This window comes from Heptranchias perlo, chromosome 43 (assembly GCF_035084215.1).
Source record: "Heptranchias perlo isolate sHepPer1 chromosome 43, sHepPer1.hap1, whole genome shotgun sequence".
Taxonomy (NCBI): Eukaryota; Metazoa; Chordata; class Chondrichthyes; order Hexanchiformes; family Hexanchidae; genus Heptranchias; species Heptranchias perlo.
In genome coordinates, this window is record NC_090367.1 from 3,858,631 (window position 1) to 3,881,692 (window position 23,062).

At 60.6% G+C, this 23,062-nt stretch overlaps 1 protein-coding gene across 1 annotated transcript in view; it reads right to left on the reverse strand.

The window, feature by feature from the left end:
- Positions 1-1,680: 1,680 nt before the first annotated feature.
- The window catches only part of LOC137306339 (serine/threonine-protein kinase MRCK alpha-like), a 72,611-nt gene continuing 51,229 nt past the window's right edge, over positions 1,681-23,062 (reverse strand). Inside the window, 9 exon segments of the mRNA XM_067975486.1 lie at positions 1,681-2,085; positions 4,050-4,093; positions 4,096-4,166; positions 5,105-5,225; positions 9,001-9,085; positions 9,773-9,870; positions 10,708-11,301; positions 20,683-20,745; positions 21,122-21,338. Of these exon segments, the coding sequence (XP_067831587.1) occupies positions 1,681-2,085; positions 4,050-4,093; positions 4,096-4,166; positions 5,105-5,225; positions 9,001-9,085; positions 9,773-9,870; positions 10,708-11,301; positions 20,683-20,745; positions 21,122-21,338 (1,698 nt within the window).

Below are 23,062 nucleotides of genomic sequence, written 5' to 3' on the forward strand. Positions count from 1 at the left end.
TGCCCTGGTCCACGGGTCGTCCCCGCGGGATTGATCCAGTGTTGAAGTGATTTCCCCCCCCCCCCCCCCCATCCCCGGGAGCCCCGAGGGTCCGGTTGGACAGCGAGAGGCCTTACCGCCAACGGAGCCGGCTCCTGGGACATCTGTCTCCGTGGCAACCGACTGCTGAAGAACCTGCAGAGAGATTTGGGTTAGTGCTGTGCACACGTGTCCCTGCACCTGTACACACGCAACATAAAACACACAGGCAGCCCAACACTGTGACAGGCATCCAAAGAAACAAGTCGTACTCATCAAGGTGGGGGTTATATAGTGTGCTGGGAATGGAAGGTCTTTTATTTTATGCGTCCAGTGTCAGCAAGCAAGCCGTCCCAGGGTAGGTACAGCACGGGTTAGATACAGAGTAAAGCTCCCTCTACACTGTCCCGTCAAACACTCCCAGGGCAGGTACAGCACGGGTTAGATACAGAGTAAAGCTCCCTCTACACTGTCCCGTCAAACACTCCCAGGGCAGGTACAGGGTTAGATACAGAGTAAAGCTCACTCTACACTGTCCCGTCAAACACTCCCAGGGCAGGTACAGGGTTAGTTACAGAGTAAAGCTCCCTCTACACTGTCCCGTCAAACACTTCCAGGGCAGGTACAGGGTTAGATACAGAGTAAAGCTCCCTCTACACTGCCCCAACCTCAGAAGAATGTCATGACTGAATTTTACAATCCCACATCAGCCCTGTGATATGTACAGAGGGGAATTTGATAAGTGCCAGGCAATGACCATCTCCAACAAGAGAGAGTCTAACCACCTCCCCTTGACATTTAACGGCATTACCATCGCCGAATCCCCCACCATCAACATCCTGGGGGTCACCATTGACCAGAAACTTAACTGGACCAGCCAAATAAATACTGTGGCTACGAGAGCAGGTCAGAGGCTGGGTATTCTGCGGCGAGTGACTCACCTCCTGACTCCCCAAAGCCTTTCCACCATCTACAAGGCACAAGTCAGGCGTGTGATGGAATACTCTCCACTTGCCTGGATGAGTGCAGCTCCAACAACACTCAAGAAGCTCGACACCATCCAAGATAAAGTAGCCCACTTGATTGGCACCCCATCCACCACCCTAAACATTCACTCCCTTCACCACCGGCGCACTGTGGCTGCAGTGTGTACCATCCAAAGGATGCACTGCAGCAACTCGCCAAGGCTTCTTCAACAGCACCTCCCAAACCCGCGACCTCCACCACCTAGATGGACAAGAGCAGCAGGCACATGGGAACAACACCACCTGCACGTTCCCCTCCAAGTCACACACCATCCCGACTTGGAAATATATCGGCCGTTCCTTCATTGTCGCTGGGTCAAAATCCTGGAACTCCCTTCCTAACAGCACTGTGGGAGAACCTTCACCACACGGACTGCAGCGGTTCAAGAAGGCGGCTCACCACCACCTTCTCAAGGGCAATTAGGGATGGGCAATAAATGCCGGCCTCGCCAGCGACGCCCACATCCCATGAACGAATAATAAAAAAAATTCCCCCTCAAACCTTTGCTTCAACCGCACAAAATATGATGACTTACTCCTGGCTGCTTCTGGGAGTATCCTGCGGAACGGAGCATTCTCTGGACCAGAACATGAGTGATTCAGGGGCAGGGATCAATTTGTCTGCAGAAAATTGCAACTAAATGGGGCAAGGGAGAAATAAATTCTTCATTTGGGAGTGACAATTCCAGTAATCCCAGAAAACAGAAGTAATCTCTCTGGGGCAGTATCGAAATAAAGTGCGTGGCCCAGTGTTCAGGGCCTGGGGATTGGCGGGGCCCAGGCCCGGGGACTGGGGCCCAGGCCCAGGCCCGGGGATCGGCGGGGCCCAGGCCCGGGGATCGGCGGGGCCCAGGCCCAGGCCCAGGCCTGGGGATCGGCGGGGCCCAGGCCCAGGGATCGGAGGCCTCTTACCTGCTGCTGCATCGCCTGAGGTCCTGTTACTGCTAAGGGAGCTAAGGTGGCCCGACTCTGTGTTGCTGCGATGCCGGAACGTGGGAAGGCCGAAAGGTGCCTGACTCTTTTCTGCCTGTGGAACTGTCGGCTGCAGGAGGCAAAGAGACGGTTATCAGTGGAGGAGAGAATGGGTCAGTTATCAGTGCAGTGTACCCAACGGACACCGACTCTCGCCGGGGTACGGGTCCCACAGACACTGACTCTCCCCGGGGTACGGGTCCCACAGACACTGACTCTCCCCGGGGTACGGGTCCCACAGACACTGACTCTCCCCGGGGTACGGGTCCCACGGACACTGACTCTCCCCGGGGTACGGGTCCCACGGACACTGACTCTCACTGGGGTATGGGTCCCACAGACACTGACTCTCACTGGGGTACGGGTCCCACAGACACTGACTCTCACTGGGGTACGGGTCCCACAGACACTGACTCTCACTGGGGTACGGGTCCCACAGACACCGACTCTCACTGGGGTACGGGTCCCACAGACACCGACTCTCACTGGGGTACGGGTCCCACAGACACTGACTCTCACTGGGGTACGGGTCCCACGGACACCGACTATCCCCGGGGTACGGGTCCCACGGACACTGACTCTCCCCGGGGTACGGGTCCCACGGACACTGACTCTCACTGGGGTACGGGTCCCACGGACACCGACTCTCACTGGGGGACGGGTCCCACGGACACTGACTCTCCCCGGGGTACGGGTCCCACGGACACTGACTCTCACTGGGGTACGGGTCCCACAGACACTGACTCTCCCCGGGGTACGGGTCCCACGGACACTGACTCTCCCCGGGGTACGGGTCCCACGGACACTGACTCTCACTGGGGTACGGGTCCCACGGACACTGACTCTCCCCGGGGGTACGGGTCCCACGGACACTGACTCTCACTGGGGTACGGGTCCCACAGACACTGACTCTCACTGGGGTACGGGTCCCACGGACACCGACTATCCCCGGGGTACGGGTCCCACGGACACTGACTCTCCCCGGGGTACGGGTCCCACGGACACCGACTCTCACTGGGGTACGGGTCCCACAGACACCGACTCTCCCCGGGGTACGGGTCCCACGGACACTGACTGCCCTCCAGTGCCTCACCCAAGGAGCAAACCTCCCTCTTTGACCGAGCTTTTGGTCACCTGTCCTAACATCTCCTTATGTGGCTCGGTGTCAAATTCTGTTCGATAATCGCTCCTGTGAAGGGCCGAGGGACGTTTTACTGTGTTAAAGGCGCTATATAAATGCAGGTTGTTGTGATGAAACCCCCAAGAAAACGTCCAACCAGATTTGACGACCCTTGACCTCCCGCACGCCTTTATCTTGCTTCCATTCCCGCAGAATGTTGTGCTCATCGGTCTGTCTCCCACTTCAACTCGATCGTCCCCGGGATCTGACCGTTCTGGAACCCTTTCCCCTCACCCTCACCCTCCCTCCTCCCTCAGTCCCCTCCACCCCCCTCTCCTCGAGTCCCGACCCTCAGTCCCCCCTCCATCTCAAATCCCCTCCCTTCCAGAGCCCCCTCTCCATCTACCAACATCCCCCTCCCCTGTCCATCTACTTCCTCCATCCCCTTCCCTCGCTCCCTCAACCCCCTCACTGTCTCCATCCCTCCCTCACTCACTCCGTCCCCCCTCGTCCTCTCTCGTCCCCTCACTCCCTCCGTCCCTCCCTCACTCCCTCCATCCCCCTCACTCCCTCCATCCCCCTCACTCCCTCCATCCCCCTCACTCCCTCCATCCCCCTCACTCCCTCCATCCCCCTCACTCCCTCCATCCCCCTCACTCCCTCCATCCCCCTCACTCCTCCATCCCCCTCACTCCCTCCATCCCCCTCACTCCCGCCATCCCCCTCACTCCCGCCATCCCCCTCACTCCCGCCATCCCCCTCACTCCCGCCATCCCCCTCACTCCCGCCATCCCCCTCACTCCCGCCATCCCCCTCACTCCCGCCATCCCCCTCACTCCCGCCATCCCCCTCACTCCCGCCATCCCCCTCACTCCGTCCCACCTTGTCCCCTCCGTCCCCCGAGGGGCACTCACCGAGGGCAGGTCTCGGAGGTTCTGCATGGCGTTCCCAGGGCCACGTGCACCAGGTGGTTGAAGTTGGTTGGGTTGGAGATTAACTTGGATCTCATCTGGGGGTCTTTCAGCATCCCCCTGTGAAGAGGAGAAACGAGGACATTTAGTTATCGAGACGTTCGGGGCGGGGGTGAGGGGTCGAGGGTCACAGCACAGGAAACCCGCCCCCCCGGGATAGAGGAGGGGAGATGAGAAGCTTGGGAGTTAGACACCTGTAGAGGGAAGGGAAGGGCTGAGGGAGGGAGGAGCCTCACAAGTCTGAGACCCTAGGAAGGGAATTGGGCGTGCGACGCCCGGAGGGCGCGACTCCCGGAGGTGGCGCGACTCCCATGCCTCCTTGCGTACAATTCAGAGTGTAAATATATGAAGCAATACAAGAAAATGGGACTGTAGGAAGTTCGAAAAAGAGCAAAACTGAAGTTAATCAGAGAAGAGGGAAGACTAATGAGAGGACGGAGCACAGATAGAATCGCTAAAGGGTTTCACTCTCACGGAATATTCGTTTCGTTCAGTGTTAAAATCCCAGTAATAAATCAGTCTCTGCTGTTTGAGTATATTTATGACTGTAATGTCAGTGTCTGTTTCAGTGTCACCGTCTGTGAGACACAAACAAGGCTCACCAGCCCAGGGCGACAGACGTTCCCCTGAACCTAACAGAGATGGAAAATAACGGCCCTGGGATTTTTTTTACATCGAGGGGCAGACGGGGCCTCGGTTTAACGTCTCATCCGAAAGGCGGCACCTCCGACAGTGCGGCACTCCCTCAGTACCGGCACCGGGAGTGTTAACCTGGATTATGGGGCTCAAGTCCCTGGAGTGGGGGCTCGAACCCACGACCTTCTGACTCGGAGGCGAGAGAGAGAGAGAGAGAGCCCCAATCCGTGAGCATTGCGCTAACCTCCGAGAGTTGATTAGTCGGAGTTCATCGGCGTTGGATCGGACCGTGCCAGGCACGTTTTGAGAAAGCAGCAGCTGACCCTTGACCCTCGCCCCTCGCCCCTTGCCCCCTGACTCACTTCCACTGCTGTATCCGTTCCTCGTCTGATATTCGGAAAGCGAAACGACGTTTGCTTTTGGTACGGTACATCTGCCGCCTGCTGTTGTCCGTTGTCTCGGGGACGATGAAATCGGCCGCCCCTAGCCAGGAGAAGAGGAAGAAAAGAGCTGAGACCAGGGGCAATATTCACAACCTCTCCCGGTCCCCGTGGGTTCGAATCCCGGGAAAAATTCCAGGAAAAATCAGAAGCAAGGACGGGCTACTTGGTTAGAACAGAGGAGGAGGAGGGGCGATTTGAAGGAGGCGTTTGCAATTACGAAGGGGATGGGACGGAGTGGATAGAAACAGACTGTTTCCAGTGATCGAGGAGGTCTGTCACTCTCCCCCTCTGTCACTTTGCCGGTGATTGAGAGCAGGTTGATGGGGGGGTAATTGGCCGGGTCAGATTTGTCCTGCTTTTTGTGGACAGGACATACCCGAGCAATTTTCCACATGTGTCTCGAGACGCATCATGTACACCACTCCTCCCCAGATAAAGAAAGCTGCAGCAGGTCACCGGGACATCTCCGACAGCACCTCCCAAACTCACCAACTCATAGAGAGACAGCGAGAGAGAGAGAGAGACACACAGACAGCGAGAGAGAGAGCGAGAGAGAGAGACAGACAGCGAGAGAGAGACAGACCGCGAGAGAGAGAGAGAGAGAGAGACAGACCGCGAGAGAGAGAGAGAGACAGACCGCGAGAGAGAGAGAGAGACAGACAGCGAGAGAGAGAGACAGACAGCGAGAGAGAGAGAGAGACAGACAGCGAGAGAGCGAGAGACAGACAGACAGCGAGAGAGAGAGCGAGAGAGCGAGAGAGAGAGCGAGAGAGAGAGCGAGAGAGAGACAGACAGACAGCGAGAGAGAGAGCGAGAGAGAGAGACAGACAGCGAGAAAGAGAGCGAGAGACAGGCAGCGAAAAAGAGAGAGCGAGAGAGAGAGACAGACCGCGAGAGACAGACCGCGAGAGAGAGAGAGAGACAGACAGCGAGAAAGAGAGCGAGAGAGAGAGACAGACAGCGAGAAAGAGAGCGAGAGAGAGAGACAGACAGACAGCGAGAGAGAGAGCGAGAGACACAGACAGCGAGAGAGAGAGCGAGAGACAGGCAGCGAGAAAAAGAGAGCGAGAGAGAGAGACAGACAGCGAGAAAGAGAGAGCGAGAGAGAGAGACAGACAGCGAGAGAGAGACAGACCGCGAGAGAGAGAGAGAGAGACAGACAGCGAGAAAGAGAGAGAGAGAGAGACAGACAGCGAGAAAGAGAGAGAGAGAGAGACAGACAGCGAGAAAGAGAGAGAGAGAGAGACAGACAGCGAGAAAGAGAGCGAGAGACAGGCAGCGAGAAAGAGAGCGAGAGAGAGAGACAGACAGCGAGAGAGAGACAGACCGCGAGAGAGAGAGAGACAGACAGCGAGAAAGAGAGCGAGAGAGAGAGAGAGAGACAGACAGCGAGAAAGAGAGAGCGAGAGAGAGAGACAGACAGCGAGAAAGAGAGAGCGAGAGAGAGAGACAGACAGCGAGAAAGAGAGAGCGAGAGAGAGACAGACCGCGAGAGAGAGAGACAGACAGCGAGAGAGAGAGACAGACCGCGAGAGAGAGAGACAGACAGCGAGAAAGAGAGCGAGAGAGAGAGAGAGAGACAGACAGCGAGAAAGAGAGCGAGAGAGAGAGAGAGAGAGACAGACAGCGAGAAAGAGAGCGAGAGAGAGAGAGAGAGACAGACAGCGAGAAAGAGAGCGAGAGAGACAGCGAGAAAGAGAGAGAGAGAGAGAGAGAGACAGCGAGAGAGAGACAGATAGCGAGAAAGATAGCCAGAGAGAGACATACAGCGAGAAAGAGAGCGAGAGAGAGACAGACCGCGAGAGAGAGAGACAGACCGCGAGAGAGAGAGACAGACCGCGAGAGAGAGAGACAGACCGCGAGAGAGAGAGACAGACCGCGAGAGAGAGAGACAGACCGCGAGAGAGAGAGACAGACCGCGAGAGAGAGAGACAGACCGCGAGAGAGAGAGACAGACCGCGAGAGAGAGAGACAGACCGCGAGAGAGAGAGACAGACCGCGAGAGAGAGAGACAGACCGCGAGAGAGAGAGACAGACCGCGAGAGAGAGAGACAGACCGCGAGAGAGAGAGACAGACCGCGAGAGAGAGAGACAGACCGCGAGAGAGAGAGACAGACCGCGAGAGAGAGAGACAGACCGCGAGAGAGAGAGACAGACCGCGAGAGAGAGAGACAGACAGCGAGAGAGAGAGACAGACAGCGAGAGAGAGAGAGACAGACAGCGAGAGAGAGAGAGAGACAGCGAGAGAGAGAGAGAGACAGACAGCGAGAGAGAGAGAGAGACAGCGAGAGAGAGAGAGAGACAGACAGCGAGAGAGAGAGACAGACAGCGAGAGAGAGAGACAGACAGCGAGAGAGAGAGACAGACAGCGAGAGAGAGAGACAGACAGCGAGAGAGAGAGACAGACAGCGAGAGAGAGAGACAGACAGCGAGAGAGAGAGACAGACAGCGAGAGAGAGAGAGACAGACAGCGAGAGAGAGAGACAGACAGACAGCGAGAGAGAGAGACAGACAGCGAGAGAGAGAGACAGACAGCGAGAGAGAGAGAGACAGACAGCGAGAGAGAGAGAGACAGACAGCGAGAGAGAGAGACAGACAGCGAGAGAGAGAGACAGACAGCGAGAGAGAGAGAGACAGACAGCGAGAGAGAGAGAGACAGACAGCGAGAGAGAGAGAGACAGACAGCGAGAGAGAGAGAGACAGACAGCGAGAGAGAGAGAGACAGACAGCGAGAGAGAGAGAGACAGACAGCGAGAGAGAGAGAGACAGACAGCGAGAGAGAGAGAGACAGACAGCGAGAGAGAGAGAGACAGACAGCGAGAGAGAGAGAGACAGACAGCGAGAGAGAGAGAGACAGACAGCGAGAGAGAGAGAGACAGACAGCGAGAGAGAGACAGACAGCGAGAGAGAGAGAGACAGACAGCGAGAGAGAGAGACAGACAGCGAGAGAGAGAGACAGACAGCGAGAGAGAGAGAGACAGACAGCGAGAGAGAGAGAGACAGACAGCGAGAGAGAGAGAGAGACAGACAGCGAGAGAGAGACAGACAGCGAGAGAGAGAGAGACAGACAGCGAGAGAGAGAGAGACAGACAGCGAGAGAGAGAGAGAGACAGACAGCGAGAGAGAGAGAGACAGACAGCGAGAGAGAGAGAGACAGACAGCGAGAGAGAGAGAGACAGACAGCGAGAGAGAGAGACAGACAGCAAGAGAGAGAGACAGACAGCGAGAAAGAGAGACAGACAGCGAGAGAGAGAGACAGACAGCGAGAGAGAGAGACAGACAGCGAGAGAGAGTCAGACCGCGAGAGAGAGACAGACAGCGAGAGAGAGCCAGACAGCGAGAGAGAGCCAGACAGCGAGAGAGAGAGCCAGAGAGAGACAGACAGCGAGAAAGAGAGCGAGAGAGAGACAGACCGCGAGAGAGAGACAGGCAGCGAGAGTGAGAGCGAGAGACAGACCGCGAGAGAGAGAGAGACAGACAGACAGACAGCGAGAGAGAGACAGACAGCGAGAGAGAGAGACAGACAGCGAGAGAGAGAGACAGACAGCGAGAAAGAGAGACAGACAGCGAGAAAGAGAGACAGACAGCGAGAAAGAGAGCGAGAGAGAGACAGACAGACCGTGAGAGAGAAAGAGAGAGACAGACAGCAAGAGAGAGAGAAAGACAGACAGCGAGAGAGAGAGCGAGAAAAGGAGAGAGAGGACTCGAGCAGTGGGTTAGAGGCTCGGACGGTTCACTAACAGCCCCCTCTGGATGAGTTAAACACTGTTGTGAACTAAAGAAACACGAAGTAACAATTTCTCTGGAATCCTGACCTGCCTCCTGATTCCGTAGGTAGATTAAACGAAAGGGTTCGCTCGACGAGAGATTCAGTGACCCATCTGGGCTCAGGGGCCGGACCTGCAAAGATCAGATCAATAAACTCATTCAGTGCAGAGTGAACACAGGAACAGAAAATGATCAACAGATCCAAGAAATCGCCGACGGGGGCCCGGGCGATCGCCGACGGGGGCCCGGGCGATCGCCGACGGGGGCCCGGGCGATCGCCGACGGGGGCCCGGGCGATCGCCGACGGGGGCCCGGGCGATCGCCGACGGGGGCCCGGGCGATCGCCGACGGGGGCCCGGGCGATCGCCGACGGGGGCCCGGGCGATCGCCGACGGGTGCCCGGGCGATCGCCGACGGGGGCCCGGGCGATCGCCGACGGGGGCCCGGGCGATCGCCGACGGGGGCCCGGGCGATCGCCGACGGGGGCCCGGGCGATCGCCGACGGGGGCCCGGGAATAGGCAGCAGGGATCTGCTCTGAGATTGGTACTCAGTGATTAACAGAGAGGTTCCCAATCTGAGCCCAGACCCCCCCCTCTCTCTCCCCCCTCCCCCCTCCCTCCTCCTCCTCCTCCTCCTCCTCCCTCCCACACACTCTCCCTCCCTTCCTCCTCCCACCCACTCTCCCTCCCTCCCTCCTCTTCTCTTCCTTCCCTCCCCCCTCCTCCCCCTCTCCCACCCCTTCCTCCCTCCTCCTCTTCCTTCCCCTCCACCCCCCTCCCTTCCCACCACTATGCATTTCTCAGTAATTATCCTCATACCTTTTTCAGTGGGATAGTCTGAATCCATTCTGATGTCTTCACGTCAAACACATTCACCGCATTCTCACTGTACACCGTCAGGTACGGCCCACTGCAGGCTAGAGGGAGCAAAACCACAGTGTTACCGACTCTACAAACAGTGTCTGCTCCCTGATCACTGCCCTGTGACCCCCTGGGTTAGGGAGAGGGAGGAATCAGCCAGGATTCCTGCTCCCAATCACTGCCCTGTGACCCCCCCTGGGTTAGGGAGAGAGGAGAATCAGCCGGGGCTCCTGATGGTCGAATGGGCGAATGCTGTCCTCCATTGTGATGCCTCCACAGTCGACTGTTCGATGCCGGGTCGGGGTGCAGGGCGGAGAGAGAAACACTTCAGAACTGAAACCCGATGGAGAGACAGACACACAGCGTTATTCCAGGGCATTACAACAACCTGCATTTATATAGCGCCTTTAAAGCAGTAAAATGTCCCTCGGCGCTTCACAGGAGCGATTATCAAACAAAATTTGACACCGAGCCACATGAGGAGATATTAGGACAGGTGACCAAAAGCTCGGTCAAAGAGGGAGGTTTTAAGGAGCGTCTTAAAGGAGGAGAGAGAGGCGGAGAGGTTTAGGGAGGGAATTCCAGAGCTTAGGGCCCAGGCAGCTGAAGGCACGGCCGCCAATGGTGGAGCGATTAAAATCGGGGGATGCGCAAGAGGAGGGAATTGGAGGAGCGCAGAGATCTCGGAGGGTTGTAGGGCTGGAGGAGGTTATGGAGATAGGGAGGCGGGGGGTGCGAGGGCCATGGAGGGGTTTGAAAACAAGGATGAGAGAATTTTAAAAATCGAGGCGTTGCCGGGCTGGAAGCCGATGTCGGTCGGCCAGGACGGGGGGCGATGGGTGAACCGGTGCGAGTCAGGATACGGGGCAGCAGCGAGAATCACTGGCACTTACCGGCGGCGACCGGGACTGCGGGCCACATCACCTCCTGCTGCCGTGACCTCCGACCCAGACCGTCGACGTAGAGGCCGAGGCTGCTGAAGCAGAGGAGGTATTGGTCGGCGGGGAGCGCCACGGCGCACAGAGCCTCCGCCTGCCCCTGCGCGAGGAAGGTCAGGGTGGGGTCGTCCGGGTTCACCAGGTTCAACGGGGGGCTGTCGCTCAGCAAGGGGTAGAGGCTGAACCCGGACGGGTAGCCGACGCACAGGCGCTCCTCGAGGACCCCCATCCACTGGACGGCCCCCGGGGCTTGGAAGTCCCGCAGCCGCTTGTGCTGGTGTTTGCCGGACGTCAGCTGGTAGCAGGTCACGTGGCGCTTGGAGGCGGTGCAGAGGCAGCTGGCCTTCCCCTGGCATAGGCTGCCCGTCGCCACCAACTGGCTGCCCTTGGCCTCCGACAGCTTGGCCCCCCCGGCCTCCGGCTTCCGCAGCTCCTCCCAGGCGTAGAGGCGCACGTTCCGGCTTCTGCCCGAGACCACCACCAGCACGTTGGCGCCGGGCACCAGCTCCAGGTGGTGAACCCGCTTGCTGTCTCCCAGCTGGGTGATTTCTGCAACAGAGGGCAACTGGGCGTTAGAGGCTTCGAGAGACGAGGCCGAGGCACGGGCGGTCAATATTCTCCGCCACTGCACCGATCCGCCTTCTCCCCAATCCCTCCATCCCGCCTTCTCCCCCATCCCTCCATCCCGCCTTCTCCCCCATCCCTCCATCCCGCCTTCTCCCCCAACCCTCCATCCCGCCTTCTCCCCCATCCCTCCATCCCGCCTTCTCCCCCATCCCTCCATCCCGCCTTCTCCCCCATCCCTCCATCCCGCCTTCTCCCCCATCCCTCCATCCCGCCTTCTCCCCCATCCCTCCATCCCGCCTTCTCCCCCATCCCTCCATCCCGCCTTCTCCCCCATCCCTCCATCCCGCCTTCTCCCCCATCCCTCCATCCCGCCTTCTTCCCAATCCCTCGATCCCGCCTTCTCCCCGATCCCGCCTTCTCCCCGATCCCGCCTTCTCCCCCATCCCGCCTTCTCCCCCATCCCGCCTTCTCCCCCATCCCGCCTTCTCCCCCATCCCGCCTTCTCCCCCATCCCGCCTTCTCCCCCATCCCTCCATCCCGCCTTCTCCCCAATCCCTCCATCCCGCCTTCTCCCCCATCCCTCCATCCCGCCTTCTCCCCCATCCCTCCATCCCGCCTTCTCCCCCATCCCTCCATCCCGCCTTCTCCCCCATCCCTCCATCCCGCCTTCTCCCCCATCCCTCCATCCCGCCTTCTCCCCCATCCCTCCATCCCGCCTTCTCCCCAATCCCTCGATCCCGCCTTCTCCCCCATCCCTCGATCCCGCCTTCTCCCCCATCCCTCCATCCCTCCTTCTCCCCCATCCCTCCATCCCGCCTTCTCCCCCATCCCTCCATCCCGCCTTCTCCCCCATCCCTCCATCCCGCCTTCTCCCCCATCCCTCCATCCCGCCTTCTCCCCCATCCCTCCATCCCGCCTTCTCCCCCATCCCTCCATCCCGCCTTCTCCCCCATCCCTCCATCCCGCCTTCTTCCCAATCCCTCGATCCCACCTTCTCCCCGATCCCGCCTTCTCCCCGATCCCGCCTTCTCCCCCATCCCGCCTTCTCCCCCATCCCGCCTTCTCCCCCATCCCGCCTTCTCCCCCATCCCGCCTTCTCCCCCATCCCTCCATCCCGCCTTCTCCCCAATCCCTCCATCCCGCCTTCTCCCCCATCCCTCCATCCCGCCTTCTCCCCCATCCCTCCATCCCGCCTTCTCCCCCATCCCTCCATCCCGCCTTCTCCCCCATCCCTCCATCCCGCCTTCTCCCCCATCCCTCCATCCCGCCTTCTTCCCAATCCCTCGATCCCACCTTCTCCCCGATCCCGCCTTCTCCCCCATCCCGCCTTCTCCCCCATCCCGCCTTCTCCCCCATCCCTCCATCCCGCCTTCTCCCCCATCCCTCCATCCCGCCTTCTCCCCCATCCCTCCATCCCGCCTTCTCCCCCATCCCTCCATCCCGCCTTCTCCCCCATCCCTCCATCCCGCCTTCTCCCCCATCCCTCCATCCCGCCTTCTCCCCCATCCCTCCATCCCGCCTTCTCCCCCATCCCTCCATCCCGCCTTCTCCCCCATCCCTCCATCCCGCCTTCTCCCCCATCCCTCCATCCCGCCTTCTCCCCCATCCCTCCATCCCGCCTTCTCCCCCATCCCTCCATCCCGCCTTCTCCCCCATCCCTCCATCCCGCCTTCTCCCCCATCCCTCCATCCCGCCTTCTCCCCCATCCCTCCATCCCGCCTTCTCCCCCATCCCTCCATCCCGCCTTCTCCCCCATCCCTCCATCCCGCCTTCTCCCCCATCCCTCCATCCCGCCTTCTCCCCCATCCCTCCATCCCGCCTTCTTCCCCATCCCCCGATCCCGCCTTCTCCCCGATCCCGCCTTCTCCCCCATCCCGCCTTCTCCCCCATCCCTCCTTCTCCCCAATCCCTCCTTCTCCCCCATCCCTCCATCCCGCCTTCTCCCCCATCCCTCCATCCCGCCTTCTCCCCCATCCCTCCATCCCGCCTTCTCCCCCATCCCTCCATCCCGCCTTCTCCCCCATCCCTCCATCCCGCCTTCTCCCCCATCCCTCCATCCCGCCTTCTCCCCCATCCCTCCATCCCGCCTTCTCCCCCATCCCTCCATCCCGCCTTCTCCCCCATCCCTCCATCCCGCCTTCTCCCCCATCCCTCCATCCCGCCTTCTCCCCCATCCCTCCATCCCGCCTTCTCCCCCATCCCTCCATCCCGCCTTCTCCCCCATCCCTCCATCCCGCCTTCTCCCCCAACCCTCCATCCCGCCTTCTCCCCCAACCCTCCATCCCGCCTTCTCCCCCATCCCTCCATCCCGCCTTCTCCCCCATCCCTCCATCCCGCCTTCTCCCCCATCCCTCCATCCCGCCTTCTCCCCCATCCCTCCATCCCGCCTTCTCCCCCATCCCTCCATCCCGCCTTCTCCCCCATCCCTCCATCCCGCCTTCTCCCCCATCCCTCCATCCCGCCTTCTCCCCCATCCCTCCATCCCGCCTTCTCCCCAATCCCTCCATCCCGCCTTCTCCCCAATCCCTCCATCCCGCCTTCTCCCCAATCCCTCCATCCCGCCTTCTCCCCAATCCCTCCATCCCGCCTTCTCCCCAATCCCTCCATCCCGCCTTCTCCCCAATCCCTCCATCCCGCCTTCTCCCCAATCCCTCCATCCCGCCTTCTCCCCAATCCCTCCATCCCGCCTTCTCCCCAATCCCTCCATCCCGCCTTCTCCCCAATCCCTCCATCCCGCCTTCTCCCCAATCCCTCCATCCCGCCTTCTCCCCAATCCCTCCATCCCGCCTTCTCCCCAATCCCTCCATCCCGCCTTCTCCCCAATCCCTCCATCCCGCCTTCTCCCCAATCCCTCCATCCCGCCTTCTCCCCAATCCCTCCATCCCGCCTTCTCCCCAATCCCTCCATCCCGCCTTCTCCCCAATCCCTCCATCCCGCCTTCTCCCCAATCCCTCCATCCCGCCTTCTCCCCAATCCCTCCATCCCGCCTTCTCCCCAATCCCTCCATCCCGCCTTCTCCCCAATCCCTCCATCCCGCCTTCTCCCCAATCCCTCCATCCCGCCTTCTCCCCAATCCCTCCATCCCGCCTTCTCCCCAATCCCTCCATCCCGCCTTCTCCCCAATCCCTCCATCCCGCCTTCTCCCCAATCCCTCCATCCCGCCTTCTCCCCAATCCCTCCATCCCGCCTTCTCCCCAATCCCTCCATCCCGCCTTCTCCCCAATCCCTCCATCCCGCCTTCTCCCCAATCCCTCCATCCCGCCTTCTCCCCAATCCCTCCATCCCGCCTTCTCCCCAATCCCTCCATCCCGCCTTCTCCCCAATCCCTCCATCCCGCCTTCTCCCCAATCCCTCCATCCCGCCTTCTCCCCAATCCCTCCATCCCGCCTTCTCCCCAATCCCTCCATCCCGCCTTCTCCCCAATCCCTCCATCCCGCCTTCTCCCCAATCCCTCCATCCCGCCTTCTCCCCAATCCCTCCATCCCGCCTTCTCCCCAATCCCTCCATCCCGCCTTCTCCCCAATCCCTCCATCCCGCCTTCTCCCCAATCCCTCCATCCCGCCTTCTCCCCAATCCCTCCATCCCGCCGTCTCTCGCAACCCCGCCTTCTCCCCAATCCCTCAATCCCACCTTCTCCCCAATCCCACCTTCTCCCCAATCCCTCGATCCCGCCTTCTCCCCAATCCCTCGATCCCGCCTTCTCCCCAATGCCTCGATCCCGCCTTCTCCCCAATGCCTCGATCCCGCCTTCTCCCCAATGCCTCGATCCCGCCTTCTCCCCAATGCCTCGATCCCGCCTTCTCCCCAATGCCTCGATCCCGCCTTCTCCCCAATCCCTCGACCCCGCCTTCTCCCCAATCCCTCGACCCCGCCTTCTCCCCAATCCCTCGACCCCGCCTTCTCCCCAATCCCTCGACCCCGCCTTCTCCCCAATCCCTCGACCCCGCCTTCTCCCCAATCCCTCGACCCCGCCTTCTCCCCAATCCCTCGACCCCGCCTTCTCCCCAATCCCTCGACCCCGCCTTCTCCCCAATCCCTCGACCCCGCCTTCTCCCCAATCCCTCGACCCCGCCTTCTCCCCAATCCCTCGACCCCGCCTTCTCCCCAATCCCTCGACCCCGCCTTCTCCCCAATCCCTCGACCCCGCCTTCTCCCCAATCCCTCGACCCCGCCTTCTCCCCAATCCCTCGACCCCGCCTTCTCCCCAATCCCTCGACCCCGCCTTCTCCCCAATCCCTCGACCCCGCCTTCTCCCCAATCCCTCGACCCCGCCTTCTCCCCAATCCCTCGACCCCGCCTTCTCCCCAATCCCTCGACCCCGCCTTCTCCCCAATCCCTCGACCCCGCCTTCTCCCCAATCCCTCGACCCCGCCTTCTCCCCAATCCCTCGACCCCGCCTTCTCCCCAATCCCTCGACCCCGCCTTCTCCCCAATCCCTCGACCCCGCCTTCTCCCCAATCCCTCGACCCCGCCTTCTCCCCAATCCCTCGACCCCGCCTTCTCCCCAATCCCTCGACCCCGCCTTCTCCCCAATCCCTCGACCCCGCCTTCTCCCCAATCCCTCGACCCCGCCTTCTCCCCAATCCCTCGACCCCGCCTTCTCCCCAATCCCTCGACCCCGCCTTCTCCCCAATCCCTCGACCCCGCCTTCTCCCCAATCCCTCGACCCCGCCTTCTCCCCAATCCCTCGACCCCGCCTTCTCCCCAATCCCTCGACCCCGCCTTCTCCCCAATCCCTCGACCCCGCCTTCTCCCCAATCCCTCGACCCCGCCTTCTCCCCAATCCCTCGACCCCGCCTTCTCCCCAATCCCTCGACCCCGCCTTCTCCCCAATCCCTCGACCCCGCCTTCTCCCCAATCCCTCGACCCCGCCTTCTCCCCAATCCCTCGACCCCGCCTTCTCCCCAATCCCTCGACCCCGCCTTCTCCCCAATCCCTCGACCCCGCCTTCTCCCCAATCCCTCGACCCCGCCTTCTCCCCAATCCCTCGACCCCGCCTTCTCCCCAATCCCTCGACCCCGCCTTCTCCCCAATCCCTCGACCCCGCCTTCTCCCCAATCCCTCGACCCCGCCTTCTCCCCAATCCCTCGACCCCGCCTTCTCCCCAATCCCTCGACCCCGCCTTCTCCCCAATCCCTCGACCCCGCCTTCTCCCCAATCCCTCGACCCCGCCTTCTCCCCAATCCCTCGACCCCGCCTTCTCCCCAATCCCTCGACCCCGCCTTCTCCCCAATCCCTCGACCCCGCCTTCTCCCCAATCCCTCGACCCCGCCTTCTCCCCAATCCCTCGACCCCCCCTTCTCCCCAATCCCTCGACCCCGCCTTCTCCCCAATCCCTCGACCCCGCCTTCTCCCCAATCCCTCGACCCCGCCTTCTCCCCAATCCCTCGACCCCGCCTTCTCCCCAATCCCTCGACCCCGCCTTCTCCCCAATCCCTCGACCCCGCCTTCTCCCCAATCCCTCGACCCCGCCTTCTCACCAATCCCTCGACCCCGCCTTCTCACCAATCCCTCGACCCCGCCTTCTCCCCAATCCCTCGACCCCGCCTTCTCCCCAATCCCTCGACCCCGCCTTCTCCCCAATCCCTCGACCCCGCCTTCTCCCCAATCCCTCGACCCCGCCTTCTCCCCAATCCCTCGACCCCGCCTTCTCCCCAATCCCTCGACCCCGCCTTCTCCCCAATCCCTCGACCCCGCCTTCTCCCCAATCCCTCGACCCCGCCTTCTCCCCAATCCCTCGACCCCGCCTTCTCCCCAATCCCTCGACCCCGCCTTCTCCCCAATCCCTCGACCCCGCCTTCTCCCCAATCCCTCGACCCCGCCTTCTCCCCAATCCCTCGACCCCGCCTTCTCCCCAATCCCTCGACCCCGCCTTCTCCCCAATCCCTCGACCCCGCCTTCTCCCCAATCCCTCGACCCCGCCTTCTCCCCAATCCCTCGACCCCGCCTTCTCCCCAATCCCTCGACCCCGCCTTCTCCCCAATCCCTCGACCCCGCCTTCTCCCCAATCCCTCGACCCCGCCTTCTCCCCAATCCCTCGACCCCGCCTTCTCCCCAATCCCTCGACCCCGCCTTCGCCCCAATCCCTCGACCCCGCCTTCGCCCCAATCCCTCGACCCCGCCTTCGCCCCAATCCCTCGACCCCGCCTTCGCCCCAATCCCTCGACCCCGCCTTCTCCCCAATCCCTCGACCCCGCCTTCTCCCCAATCCCTCGACCCCGCCTTCTCCCCAATCCCTCGACCCCGCCTTCTCCCCAATCCCTCGACCCCGCCTTCTCCCCAATCCCTCGACCCCGCCTTCTCCCCAATCCCTCGACCCCGCCTTCTCCCCAATCCCTCGACCCCGCCGTCTCCCCAATCCCTCGACCCCGCCTTCTCCCCAATCCCTCGACCCCGCCTTCTCCCCAATCCCTCGACCCCGCCTTCTCCCCAATCCCTCGACCCCGCCTTCTCCCCAATCCCTCGACCCCGCCTTCTCCCCAATCCCTCGACCCCGCCTTCTCCCCAATCCCTCGACCCCGCCTTCTCCCCAATCCCTCGACCCCGCCTTCTCCCCAATCCCTCGACCCCGCCTTCTCCCCAATCCCTCGACCCCGCCTTCTCCCCAATCCCTCGACCCCGCCTTCTCCCCAATCCCTCGACCCCGCCTTCTCCCCAATCCCTCGACCCCGCCTTCTCCCCAATCCCTCGACCCCGCCTTCTCCCCAATCCCTCGACCCCGCCTTCTCCCCAATCCCTCGACCCCGCCTTCTCCCCAATCCCTCGACCCCGCCTTCTCCCCAATCCCTCGACCCCGCCTTCTCCCCAATCCCTCGACCCCGCCTTCTCCCCAATCCCTCGACCCCGCCTTCTCCCCAATCCCTCGACCCCGCCTTCTCCCCAATCCCTCGACCCCGCCTTCTCCCCAATCCCTCGACCCCGCCTTCTCCCCAATCCCTCGACCCCGCCTTCTCCCCAATCCCTCGACCCCGCCTTCTCCCCAATCCCTCGACCCCGCCTTCTCCCCAATCCCTCGACCCCGCCTTCTCCCCAATCCCTCGACCCCGCCTTCTCCCCAATCCCTCGACCCCGCCTTCTCCCCAATCCCTCGACCCCGCCTTCTCCCCAATCCCTCGACCCCGCCTTCTCCCCAATCCCTCGACCCCGCCTTCTCCCCAATCCCTCGACCCCGCCTTCTCCCCAATCCCTCGACCCCGCCTTCTCCCCAATCCCTCGACCCCGCCTTCTCCCCAATCCCTCGACCCCGCCTTCTCCCCAATCCCTCGACCCCGCCTTCTCCCCAATCCCTCGACCCCGCCTTCTCCCCAATCCCTCGACCCCGCCTTCTCCCCAATCCCTCGACCCCGCCTTCTCCCCAATCCCTCGACCCCGCCTTCTCCCCAATCCCTCGACCCCGCCTTCTCCCCAATCCCTCGACCCCGCCTTCTCCCCAATCCCTCGACCCCGCCTTCTCCCCAATCCCTCGACCCCGCCTTCTCCCCAATCCCTCGACCCCGCCTTCTCCCCAATCCCTCGACCCCGCCTTCTCCCCAATCCCTCGACCCCGCCTTCTCCCCAATCCCTCGACCCCGCCTTCTCCCCAATCCCTCGACCCCGCCTTCTCCCCAATCCCTCGACCCCGCCTTCTCCCCAATCCCTCGACCCCGCCTTCTCCCCAATCCCTCGACCCCGCCTTCTCCCCAATCCCTCGACCCCGCCTTCTCCCCAATCCCTCGACCCCGCCTTCTCCCCAATCCCTCGACCCCGCCTTCTCCCCAATCCCTCGACCCCGCCTTCTCCCCAATCCCTCAACCCCACCGTCTCTCTCAACCCCGCCTTCTCCCCAATCCCTCGATCCCGCCTTCTCCCCAATCCCTCGATCCCGCCTTCTCCCCAATCCCTCGATCCCGCCTTCTCCCCAATCCCTCGATCCCGCCTTCTCCCCAATCCCTCGATCCCGCCTTCTCCCCAATCCCTCGATCCCGCCTTCTCCCCAATCCCTCGATCCCGCCTTCTCCCCAATCCCTCGATCCCGCCTTCTCCCCAATCCCTCGATCCCGCCTTCTCCCCAATCCCTCGATCCCGCCTTCTCCCCAATCCCTCGATCCCGCCTTCTCCCCAATCCCTCGATCCCGCCTTCTCCCCAATCCCTCCACCCCACCTTCTCCCCAATCCCTCAATCCCACCGTCTCTCTCAACCCCGCCTTCTCCCCAATCCCTCGATCCCGCCTTCTCCCCAATCCCTCGATCCCGCCTTCTCCCCAATCCCTCGATCCCGCCTTCTCCCCAATCCCTCGATCCCGCCTTCTCCCCAATCCCTCGATCCCGCCTTCTCCCCAATCCCTCGATCCCGCCTTCTCCCCAATCCCTCGATCCCGCCTTCTCCCCAATCCCTCGATCCCGCCTTCTCCCCAATCCCTCGATCCCGCCTTCTCACCAATCCCTCGATCCCGCCTTCTCCCCAATCCCTCGATCCCGCCTTCTCCCCAATCCCTCGATCCCGCCTTCTCCCCAATCCCACCTTCTCCCCAATCCCACCTTCTCCCCAATCCCTCGATCCCGCCTTCTCCCCAATCCCTCGATCCCGCCTTCTCCCCAATCCCTCGACCCCGCCTTCTCCCCAATCCCTCGACCCCGCCTTCTCCCCAATCCCTCGACCCCGCCTTCTCCCCAATCCCTCGACCCCGCCTTCTCCCCAATCCCTCGATCCCGCCTTCTCCCCAATCCCTCGATCCCACCTTCTCCCCAATCCCTCGATCCCGCCTTCTCCCCAATCCCACCTTCTCCCCAATCCCTCGATCCCACCTTTTCCCCAATCCCTCGATCCCGCCTTCTCCCCAATCCCTCGATCCCGCCTTCTCCCCAATCCCTCCATCCCGCCTTCTCCCCAATCCCTCCATCCCGCCTTCTCCCCAATCCCTCCATCCCGCCTTCTCCCCAATCCCTCCATCCCGCCTTCTCCCCAATCCCTCCATCCCGCCTTCTCCCCAATCCCTCGATCCCGCCTTCTCCCCAATCCCTCGATCCCGCCTTCTCCCCAATCCCTCGATCCCGCCTTCTCCCCAATCCCTCGATCCCGCCTTCTCCCCAATCCCTCAATCCCCCGTCTCTCTCAATCCCACCGTCTCCCCAATCCCTCAATCCCATCTGCTCCCCAACCCTGCCTTCTCCCAAACCCCTCAACCCCGCCTTCTCCCAAACCCGCCTTCTCCCAAACCCCTCCACCCCGCCTTCTCCCCATATCCCTCGAGCCCACCGTCCCACCTTCTCCCCATATCAGTCAATCCCACCATCACCCACCTTCTCCCCATATCCCTCTACTCATTTACACCAGGTCCCCGAGGAGACTGTCTCACTGAGTGAACTCCGAGAGTAATTATTTACCATTTTGCGTCACATGGATGAGGTAGAGTCCAACATCAGTACCCAAGGCGATTCGTTCCTGGTCTGAAATGGAGAGAAGGAAATGAATCAGGAAAATGCTACAGTGACTGAGTGAGAGTGAGAATGAGAGAGAGTTTTTCTCTGTATCTAACCTCGTAGCTGCCCTGGGAGTGTTTGACGGGACAGTGTAGAGGGAGCTTTACTCTGTATCTAACCCATGCTGTACCTGCCCTGGGAGTGTTTGATGGGACAGTGTAGAGGGAGCTTTACTCTGTATCTAACCCGTGCTGTACCTGCCCTGGGAGTGTTTGATGGGACAGTGTAGAGGGAGCTTTACCCTGTATCTAACCCTGTACCTGCCCTGGGAGTGTTTGACGGGACAGTGTAGAGGGAGCTTTACTCTGTATCTACGTGCGAATGGTGCTGACAGAGACCTTACCCAGGATGGCAGCGGACTGCGTGCTTCGGATTAGTGGCAGTGCGCTGTCGTACGCCTCGTTGGCGCTCAGCACCAACCGCTGTTTGAAGCCGCTCTGTTTACGGATCGAGACCAGCTCACTGAGCACTGTCACCCATTTCTTCTTCTCACTCTCGTTCTCAGCCAGCATCAGGAGGGAGGTCTTGGTGCTCGGGACTGTCAGCTGGGATGCGGTGATCTGTCGGAGAAAACAGAGACAGGACAGTCCGGGGTGGGGGGAGAAGCACTGAACGTCGTCACGGCAACCTCGAGGGTGAAGGGGCAGGGGCAAGACGCCAAGTTTGGAAATGGTGCCTTGGTGACGCCAAGTTTGGAAATGGTGCCTTGGTGACGCCAAGTTTGGAAATGGTGCCTTGGTGACGCCAAGTTTGGAAATGGTGCCTTGGTGACGCCAAGTTTGGAAATGGTGCCTTGGTGACGCCAAGTTTGGAAATGGTGCCTTGGTGACGCCAAGTTTGGAAATGGTGCCTTGGTGACGCCAAGTTTGGAAATGGTGCCTTGGTGACGCCAAGTTTGGAAATGGTGCATTGGTGACGCCAAGTTTGGAAATGGTGCATTGGTGACGCCAAGTTTGGAGATGGTGCCTTGATGACGCCAAGTTTGGAAATGGTGCATTGGTGACGCCAAGTTTGGAAATGGTGCATTGGTGACGCCAAGTTTGGAAATGGTGCATTGGTGACGCCAAGTTTGGAAATGCTGACTTGGTGACGCCAAGTTTAGAAATGGTGCACTGGTGATGCCAAGTTTGGAGATGGTGCATTGGTGACGCCAAGTTTGGAAATGGTGCATTGGTGATGCCAAGTTTGGAAATGGTGCATTGGTGACGCCAAGTTTGGAAATGGTGCTGAATTGGTGACGCCAAGTTTGGAAATGGTGCATTGGTGATGCCAAGTTTGGAAATGGTGCATTGGTGACGCCAAGTTTGGAAATGGTGCATTGGTGACGCCAAGTTTGGAAATGGTGAATTGGTGACGCCAAGTTTGGAAATGGTGAATTGGTGACGCCAAGTTTGGAAATGGTGCATTGGTGACGCCAAGTTTGGAAATGGTGCTGAATTGGTGACGCCAAGTTTGGAAATGGTGCTGAATTGGTGACGCCAAGTTTGGGTTTCACATGAAAGGAGCAAACAGAGACTGAAGGATATATTGGCCTTGGTGAGGTTTGCAGGACCAGGGGCCAATGTAGGTCAGTGAGCCCAGGGCTGATGGGTGAGGGGGACCTGTTGAGAGTTAGGATTCGGCCAGCAGAGTTTTGGATGAGCTCGAGTATACAGTGCCACTCTGACCCTCTGGTCTATGAGGGTCATGTTAGTGCTCGAGTGACCCCCCCCCTCTGTGAATTGTTTCAAATACAAGTACAGTTCTATAAATCTCTGGTCAGACCCCATCTGGAGAACCACCTTCAGTTCTGGGACCCGCCCCTCGGGAAGGATATATCGGCCTTGGAGGGGGTGCAGTGCAGATTCACCAGAATGATACCGGGGCTAAAAGGGTTAAATTACGAGGCGAGGTTAGGCTTGTATTCCCTCGAGTGTAGGAGGTTGAGGGGTGATTTAATCGAGGCGTTTAAAATGATTAAAGGATTTGATAGGGTCGATAGAGAGAAACTATTTCCTCTGGTGGGGGGAGTCCAGAACAAGGGGGGCAGAACCTTAAAATTAGAGCCAGGCCGTTCAGGGGTGATGTCAGGAAGCACTTCTTCACACAAAGGGGGGTGGAAATCTGGAAAACTCTCCCCCAAAAAGTTGTGGATGCTGGGGGTTAATTGGAAAATGTCAAAACTGAGATTGATCGATTTTGTTGGGTAAGGGTATTAAGGGTTACGGAACCAAGGCGGGTAAATGGAGTTAAGATACAGATCAGCCGTGATCTAATTGAATGGCGGAAAAGGCTCGAGGGGCTG